This window comes from Heterocephalus glaber, unplaced genomic scaffold, assembly GCF_053883595.1.
Source record: "Heterocephalus glaber isolate CG9 unplaced genomic scaffold, H.glaber_assembly_v1.0 deba00001452, whole genome shotgun sequence".
NCBI lineage: Eukaryota > Metazoa > Chordata > Mammalia > Rodentia > Bathyergidae > Heterocephalus > Heterocephalus glaber.
Genome location: NW_028258302.1, coordinates 14,514,958 through 14,524,735, shown reverse-complemented (window position 1 = coordinate 14,524,735; position 9,778 = coordinate 14,514,958). Strand labels below are relative to the sequence as shown.

General features: G+C 40.3%; 1 protein-coding gene across 11 annotated transcripts in view; it reads right to left on the bottom strand.

The window, feature by feature from the left end:
* The window catches only part of Eya3 (EYA transcriptional coactivator and phosphatase 3), a 109,272-nt gene that overhangs the window by 4,182 nt on the left and 95,312 nt on the right, over nt 1-9,778 (bottom strand). For 9 of the 11 annotated variants that reach the window (XM_004850741.3, XM_004850743.3, XM_004850744.3 and 6 more), the window contains one exon: nt 882-982. In XM_004850741.3, coding sequence (XP_004850798.1) covers nt 882-982 — 101 coding nt within the window. Of the gene's footprint in view, nt 1-881; nt 2,483-9,778 lie in introns of all 11 variants that reach the window. The other 2 variants (XR_015452763.1, XR_015452762.1) reach the window with 2 other exon arrangements.

The window sequence follows — 9,778 nt, the reverse complement described above, 5'->3', positions numbered from 1 at the left end:
AGTGCCAGACTAGGATTAGTATGTAAAAGAGAGAAATATTTGCTCAATGGAAGGAGTGACACCTTAACAGCTTCCGTAACCTCATGGTGGAACAGGGTACCTGTGAATCAGTCCTCGACCTTGGCTATACACATGTAATCTTCTGTTGGAGAGGCCACAAGAAAGATTCCCACACATGAAGGGAGTGGATGGAATAAAGTGTTAGGAAAATTTCCAACTGGTACTTTCTTTTTTTTCTTTTTTTTTTGCAGTGCTGGGCAATGGACCCAGAACCTTGTGCATTCTGGGCAAGTGCTCTGTCACTGAGCTTCATCTCAAGTCTCAGTGGGTATATTTTATGGTAAGTGGGTACAGACATCCGCTTAGAAATGCCAAGACTCTCTGGCCTACTATTTCCTGTGTTACAAAGGGATGGGACCAGCAGAGTGATGGTGTTATCATCACAGCAAACTTTTGAGGGATCAAAAGCAGGAAGGACTTTTTCTACAAAAACAACTGCCAACTGATTATATATTTTTTTCTTCCTCAGAATCTGAAGCCTGGAAAAATCAGAATAATTTGCCTTTTTGCAGTTAAGTAGGATGTTCTTGAGACGGCAATGCAGATGACACTGGGACCATTTCAGGTTTAATGATGAGAATCTCTGTAGCAGGGCATAAAGCTTTTAAGATTCTTGCGTGGCAGGGAGGAGGGGTAGAGGAGGATCTAACAACTTATAGAGAAACTCCACTTGGAGAAAAAGTGATCTTCTTTTTCTTTAAAGAAAACTAGAAGAAGAAAAGGAAACATTACAAATGCCTAATAGATTGCCAATATTTTGTACTTTTCTATTTTTCTAATTGCTTGATGCATACCACCTAGGCTACCTTTACTGCTGTTACCTGTTTGGCTGCAATTTCTTCATCTCGTCCATCTCCAATCACTACATATGTGACTTTCTTTCCAAACCTTGACACAATTCTCTCAAAGCAGCTCTCTTTACCTGATAAGAAAAAGAAAGCTGCCGTTAGGATATTCTTTCTTCTTCCCCCCCCACCCCAATACTGAAGAAAAGGACTGCTGCTAGGTTTAACCATCTATACTCAGACAAGTGTCGGCTCATGTAGTTTGCTTGGTGAGGAGTTAGGAATGGGAGCCAGAGAATCTAGTAGATCTTTCACCCAGCGAATGTGAAATCATGTCATTATGCCAACAACAACTTTTTAAAACTTTCACACAGAGGATGAAGTCCTTAAGATCTTGGCACAAGGTTATTTCTTAAAATGGCAGGTGATGGAGCGAGGCTGTGTGAAAGCTGTGAGCCTCACCTCCCTTGCTGTTCATCTCCTGTACTTTAACAGCTTACAAAGCACTTGTTTATTCATTCTTTCATTTAATTCTCAAAATAATCTACTGAGATGAGTACCATTCCCCACTTTACAGAAGACAATGGGACTCCAGGTTAGTGACTTGTCCTAGATCTCAAACAAGTCAGTAACTAGAATTTGGACTTAGGGGCCCTGACTCTAGGTTCGAGCCCTTGTGTCATGATTTTTCTGTTTTTTTTTTTTTTTTTGGTACGATGGATCGAACTCGGGTCCTTGAGCTTGTGCAGCAGGCAGCGAAACCACTAAGCTAAATCCCCGGCCCCTATGTCATGATTTTTCTATTTATTTATTTGAAGTTCAGCATTTTCTTTTTTTTGGTATTGGGGATCGAACTCGGGACCTTGCACTTGTGCAGCAGGCGCCAGAACCACTGAGCTAAATCCCCAGTCCAATTTATTTATTTATTTGAGACAGGGTCTCATTGTGTACCCTATCCTGGACTTGAACTCACAATCTTCCTGCCCCAGCCTCTCAAGTAGCTGGGGTTACTGTTGTGCACCACAGTGAATGATTTCTTCAAGTAAACATTTTAAGGTGGGAAAAAGAGGTGAAAGCTTAAGGCCTGGATTTCTTGTCAGAGATAAATTACAGGCAAAAAGCTATTTTCCTCCAAATTCTTCATTTTCCTAAAATGGTCCTGACCATTTAATGGGTCTTGTGTCTTCTAGAGGCATAATCCCCAAAAAGGGAACTAAGAAAAGTGACCAGTTAATATGACAGCAACATTTGTCACACTGAAAATCTCCTCACTTACTACACTTTGCAGTTGTAACTGAGATACTGCATCACTAAGATTGACCTTGGGAAATGAGTGATTTAAATCCACTGGAGACAGTCCTGAATTTGATGTCAGTGTATCAAAATCAAATCCCACCTGGAACTAATACTCAAGACATGCACAGATGATGACGCTGTGGGAAAGAGAACTTTATTTGCATAAATAAAAAGAAATTATATCCCCTGCTCTTTCTTTACCATCTCTGTACTTCATTTTTCTCTGCTCCTGCCTGCTTCTTCAGTTAAGCAAGGTCCTAACTTTACTTTCTTCTTCATCCTGCTCCATTAACCTCATTCTTCCTTCTTGCCAGATGCAGGGACTTAACACCATCTGGTTCCTGTGTCAAGATAAAAGTACCCCTTCCTCAAGACACTTGACTGCCACCTGCTGGAAAGTGACTGTAACACATATACAAAGACTAAGGACTACAGCAAGTTCCAGAGTTGAGAACTTTCACAGACGGGAATGGACCTTGCATTAAAAGCATTCATAGATGAGAACAAATCTCAGGAGTGGCTCTCATGTCTGCTGGACATTGTCACAGTTGTGCTGCTGTGTACTTACTGTACAGTGTGAAAGTGTACAGTAGGACAGCGCTCAGTCAGAGCACAGGATGTCCAGAAGCAAGAGGGAAAGCAGTGGTGATGTGGAGGGGACTGCTGGAAGCACAAAGCTATAACCACAGAAACAAAAGTGCAAATAACTGAGAGATTAGAGTGAGGTAAAAGATGGTAGATGTCATTTCACCATGTTCCCCCTACTCTCCCTTCTCCAGTTAATAACTCTCTTCTCGCCAGTTCACTCCATGTGATTCCCTAGATCACAGCTGTTGTACTGTACCACCATTTTAAAGTAACTGTAAGAGTAAAAGTAGTTTATTTACAGTATTTGTGTGTGCATTTGATTTTATGTTTTACATTGTCTATTTGTGTCAAAAGTGTATGAGATTCACTCTGTTAGACTTACGACTGAATCTGACTTATGAATATTCTCCCGGAACAGAACTTGTTCGTAAGTCGGGGACTCACTGTAGAAAGGGTTTTTTTTGGAGACAGGGTCTGCACGTGCAGTCCAGGCTCGCCTTGAACTTGCAATGATCCTCCTGCCTCAGCCTCCCAAGTGCTAGGATTACACGTATGAGCCACCATGTCCAGCCTTACTGTATAAAGTAATAGACAAGAACCCCACTTCCATACTCAGAAGTCCTTTTGCTCGGCACTTCTGAGCAACTGCAAATCTCTGATATCCCTGGCCGGAGTGGCACCCCCAACCAGATGGACCAGTGTCCTTGATCAGACACTAATCCACTATGGGTTTCAGTCTCCCACTTGTAACACAAGGCTGGGCTTAGGAGCATTTAGGTGCTTTAAGTGCTAATGTTTCACGGTAACATAGCCATTCTTTACTTCCCTGTGCAGAATTCAGTTATGTTTCCTGAGTAAATGCATATTAAGCTTACAAATGACTCAGTGAAAGACTGCAGTCCATTCATTGAGCACCAACTTAGTTCAAACATTAAATAATTCAATAGTGAATTCTTACTATGTTCAAAGTGTTAAAGAGTTTGTTTTGTTGAGACAGGGTCTCACTATGTAGTTCAGGCTGGCCTTGAACTTATTATGCAGCCCAAGCCCACCTCAAACTTGTGATCCTATTGCCTCAGGCTCCCAAGTGCTGGGATTACAGGCATGTGCCATGCCCAGGTGAAGAGTTCTTTGTCTGATTCCATTCCAACCATTACAGCTTTATAGCAGTGGTGGCAGACCTACGGCATGTGTGCCACAGCTGGCTGTTTATTATCACTGAAAGCTCTAAAATAGTGGGGGTACCTGTGTTGTTTTTCTTTTAAGACAAAAGATGTTAATGTATGAGTTGTTTTTTCTAAACTAAAACCTCAGTATTCAGGTTTAATTGCAGAGCTGGCACTTTGTGATAAATAAGTGGGTTTGGGGTTGCAGTTGGGCACTCATCCCTAAAAGATTCATCATCACTGGCTATAGAAAAGAACTTCTGTTGGGGATGAGCTCAGTGGTACCGTGCCTGCCTGACAAGCACAAAGTCCTGAGTTTGATCCCTGGTACCACCAAAAAAAAACCCAAAAAAACTTCTGACTGGGATTTCAGACTTTTTCTTAAGACCCAGCAAAAGGAGCATCCCTTTTAGGGACAAAGACACAGAGACATTTTCATTGCCCTGGCATGCACTTATCAGGGATGAAATACACTGTAGAACGTCCCTTCTGAAAGAATTAAGACACTAAGAGAGTTCTTAACAGCCCAAGGTGAAGCAGCAACTATAGGACTATGGACACAAAAACATGACCCCAATAAAGTTGGTAAAATACTTTCATGTATCTCTCAAAACAATCCTGGATATGTGCTTTCCTGTTCAGGAGGATAAATCAAATGATACAAGTCAGTTTACCCAATGCCCAGGACTGAACTGGTGAACCACAAGACCAACCAAGCCTTTGGGAGAATAAAGAGTTCCTGGGTTCTCTCTAACAAAAGCACTGGTGACGCTTTCAGAAATGATTTTGAGAATTCTCTTTTATGTCCAAGATCACAGAGTAACCACAGAACTATATACACAGAATCCACCCAAAACATGTATACTCCAGGAAAAGAAAATTTTGCTTCCTAGATTTTTTTTTTTTTTTTTTGGTACTGGGGATCGAACTCAGGTCCTTGGGCTTGTGAGGCAGGCGGCGGAACTACTGAGCTAAATCCCCGGCCCAGGAAAAGAAAATTTTGTATAAATATTTTAATACTAAATTTATTGAGACGAGTATGGTGGTGCAACACCTGTAATCCCAGCACTCAGGAGGCTGAGGCAGAGGGATTGCCAAGAGTTTGAGGCCAGTCTGGGCTACATAGTGAATTCAAGGCCAGACTCCTGCACTACAAAGCGAGACCCTGTCTCAAAATTAAAAAAAAAAAAAAAAAATCAAGACATCATGGGATTAATACAAGTTAACTTTGGGCCCTATATTACAAAAGGTTCTCAAAGTGGTGGCCATTAGCTTCCAGACATTTATTCGTGCAGCAAACTGCTAAAGTGTGCATACATTTTTTGGGGAAAACTCTCTATATTTTTTCATGGTCTAGGGATTGAACCCAGGGCTTTATACACATTAGACACGCACTCTGCCACTGAGCCACATCCCCAGCCCAAGAGAACCATACTTTTGAAATCATTTCAGAGGAACTGAAACAATCGCTCCTCTCTCGTCCCACTGCAGCTTCACAAATTAGCTCAGGATGAAACAAGACTGAGGAAAGTCACCAAATAAGCACACTTACTGTCAGAAGGAAGAAAATCATTTCCATTCACTTGATGAGCCTGTGGGTGCCAGGACTTGGTATAGTGAACGCTACAGAAAATCTACCTGTCAGGTGTGGGGCCTCACAGTGAGTGCTCTGGGCTCCCATGAGGTGCACAGTAAAGCAGCAGCGGCGACAGTGATCTGAAGGGAGCTTTCAAGCCCATTCTCCTGGTACCCTCTCCCTTGTAAATGAGACATTCAATCATATTAAAAAGTATGGAGAATAAAAAACCCAAATACCTGAATAGCTACCTACCACCAACTCAGTTCTGTCAAATCTTCACCTTTGCTTTAAAAAGCCATAAGATTACAGACCTACTTGAAATTTCCTAAGTACTTCTGAAAAGTGCACATTTTAAACTTTTATATAAATATTATACTCTATATTATCTATTTGCAAGGTATTTTTCTTTTCATCTATGTTCAACACTGGTTTTTATATTCATCCTCATCATTTGAGTTCATTCACTTTTTAAAAAAATTTTTTGCAGCACTGGGGGTTGAATGGAGGGCTTTGCACATGAGAGGCAAGTGCTATTCCAATAAGCTGTATCTCAGCCCTAGTCCATTTGCTTTTAACTGCAATATAATATTCTATTGTTTGACTATTTCTGTTTATTTTTTGCCTATAGACAGGTCCACAGATCACTTTTTTTTTTTGGTACCAGGGATTGAACTTGGGTCCTTGCGCTTGCTTGTGCAGCAGGTGGCGAAACCACTGAGCTAAATCCCCGGCCCACACAGACCACTTTTTTCAGTTATTTTCTACTATAAACAAGGCTGTGTCAAAGAAATCTCTGCACATGTCTCATTATGCACGTGAGAATTACTCAAGGGCAGGGAACAACAAATTTTTTCTGCAAAGAATCAAAGAGTAAATATTTCAGGCTTTGCAGGCCAGGTAGTCTCTGAGGCAACTATTCAATTCAGCTTCTGCAGTGTGAAAGAATGCAGCTACGTAAATGAATGGGCAAGGCTATGTTTCAATAAAAGCTTATGAAAACAGGCAGGAGACAGGATGTGGCCCATGGGTTGTAATTCGCAGATCTCTGCTCTGAAGTGTGTATGTGTGCATGCGTATATGGAATTGCTTGATCAACTGCATGGTCAAATTGTATTAGACAGTAATAAACTGTTCTCTAAAAAAGTTTATATCTATTTTCAATCTCTCCTGTAACAAAGTTTAACAGACTTTTCACTGTCAGATTTGAATTTCTGTCTGACAGGAGAAAAAGGCTCAACATTTTAAATTTGCACTTCCTTAATTTGCACATTCTTAACTGGTGAAATTAAGGAATTTTCATGTTTACTGACAGTCTGGTGTTCCTTTTCTACAAACTAGCTGTTTCAAAGTATTTGGCTGTTTTTCTTCTCTTTTTTCTCTTTTCTTTTTTTAATTTTTTGAGACAGGGTCCTACTATGTAATTCAGGCTGGCCTTGATCCTCTTGCCTCAGGCTAGTTTTTGCCTATTTTTTTTTTACAGGCAAAACATTATTTACTGATTGGCAAAAGTTGTTTATAAATTCTGTATATTAATTTTCAAATGTGTTGCAAATAGGGCCAGGGATTTAGCTCAGTGGTTTCGCCGCCTGCTGTGCAAGTGCAAGGACCCAAGTTCAATCCCCGGTACCAAAAAAAAAAATGTGTTGCAAATATCTTCTCCCAGTCTGTGCTTTAATGACTTTTTTGTTTTTAATAATATCTTTTGCCTCATGTAAAAGATATTTAAGATCACACAGATACTCTTCTATATTTTTTTCTGAAAAAGTTTTGCTTTCCATGTCAAGTTTTGAATTTATCTGGAATTTATTTCTGCAAGTGGAAGGAAGGAAAATAATTGTGCTTTTCTTCCACATGGATAATCCAGTTATCCTAACAGCAATGGCTGAAATAAAGAGGATTTTATCACTGCTGTATTCCTAGTGCCTTGGGAATATCTCCTCTGAATATATCTCCTGTCAGCTCTGCCTCCATACTGCGACCTAGTAACGCTAATACCTGGTCCAAGCCACCCATGATTGATGGCTGAATTATTAAAATAACCTCCTAACTTGTCTCCTAGCCATCCTCAAGAACCTGCAGAGCAGCAAGACTAATCTGTTCAAAGTGTAAGTCAGATCATGCCACTTCTCTTCCTTTTTTTTTTTTTGGTACCAGGGATTGAACTTAGGACCTTGTGCTTGCGAGGCAAGTGGCAGCACCACTGAGCTAAATCCCCTGCCCTACTACTTCTCTTCTTAAAACCTTACAATGACATTTCATTCTATAATGCCTTACAGTATCTCCCCACCCTTTCCTTTAACCCTTCGGACCATATTCTTACTATTCTTTTCTCCCTTGCACTTCCCTGAACATGCCTCCAACCTTTTCCATTTTTTCCTTCCTCTTCTTGGTAGGTCTTTCCTCAGATACAGACTAATGGCTCCCTTCCTCCTTTAGGTCTTTGTTCAAAAGACACCTGTTCATGGAGACACCTATCCCTAAGACACCTATCCCTACTTGGCAATCCTATGGGCTGGGGATGTAGCTCAGTGGTAGAGTGCTTGTCCAGCAAGTGCAAAGCCCTGGGTTTAATCCTCAGAGCTGCAAAAAACCCCAAACAACATGACCCTAACTTGTCTGATTTTTATCCATAGAACTTGTTACCATCTGATATCTTTTGTTTGTTTACTGACTGGCTCCTCCCACTATGGGCAGCCCCCACCATGTATCCTCAGTTCTTTTTTTTTTTTTGTACTGGGAATCGAACTTGGGATCTTGCACTTTCGAGGCAGGTGACAATACCACTGAGCTAAATCCCCAGCCCACGTATCCCCAGGTCTTAGAATAATGATTGGCACATGAAAGGGGGTCAGTAAATGTTTGAAGGAGAGATGGAGGAAGGAAAATGTTAACAGGATCTAATGGGCTTACTTATGATCTCTACAGATGCTGGAATATTAAAAAAATTAGATGCATTTTTTAGTGGAAAAAGGTGATCAACAGGCATATAGTAGATGAAAAAATAATCAGGGCTCATCTTTAAACTCCAAGGTCCTCTTCTTTGTTACAACAGAGAAGTAGGGACTATACATACAGAGTGAAAGGATGCGGTAAGGGAGCGGGTGCCTTACCCTTCTCTCCCTAGACCACATTCAGCATGCAAGGAGTAGAGCGGGACAGTCTGCTCCTTTCCAGCTGCACAAGCTGGCTTTAACAAGTAATTGCATTCAGTACTTACTAAGAACTCATCATTTCATATACTTATTATTAAATACATCTTTTAGGGTTAAAAAGAACCATGATATACACAGTTTAATTTGATTTTTGCAACTTGCCTCATAGATTCTTATTTCATATGAGAAAACTGAGGCTTAGGAAAAAAGACATTTTGCCTATGGTAAGAGCTAGTAAGTGGGGGAGCCAGGAAGACTTGAATCTTGGTCCTGGATTTTATTTTTCAAACTTGTGCAAAATATGTGTAACAGCCAGGTGCAGTGGCACAAGCCTGTAATCTCAGATACTTGAGAGGCTGAGGCAGGAAGATTGCTTGAGTCAAGGAGTTTAGGGCTAACCTGGGCAACACAGTAAGATGCTATCTCTTTAAAAGAAGTATAACATAAATTTACTAATTTAACATTTATTTTTTAAAAATCATGGTTAAAAAGTACATAACATTTATTATGTTAATCATTTTCAAATACAGAGGTCAATACTGTTAAGTATTCTCACACTGCTGTGCAACAAATTTATCATCTTGCAAAACTGAAATTCTAGATCCACTAGACAACTCCATACTTGCCCCCCTCCTAGTAACGACTATTCTACTTTCTGAGTCTCACTACTCTAAGTCTCTCATATGGAGAATCATACAGTATTTGTCTTCTTGTGACAGCCTTATTTACTTAGCATATTATCTTCAAGGTTCATCTAAATTGCAGTATGTGAGAGGATCTTTACCTTTTAGGCTGAAGAATAATTCACTGTGTGGAACACCACATTTTGTTTATCCATTCATCCACTAATGGACACTTGGGTTGTTCTGCCTCTTGGCTACTGTGAATAATACTGCTATGAACCTGAATGTAGAAGTATTTCTTTGATATCCTGCTTCTGGATATTTGGACACAACTCAAAACTCTGAGACTCAATTCTTCTGGCTATTTCCCCAGAAGTGGGATTGCTGGATCATACAACAGTTCTATTTTCAATTGTTTTGAGGAACCATCATACTGTTCTCCATAGTAGTTGCACCACTCTATAATCCCAACAGTGCACAAAGTTCCAATTCTTCCATACTTCTTGCTAACACTTCTTACTATTTTTTG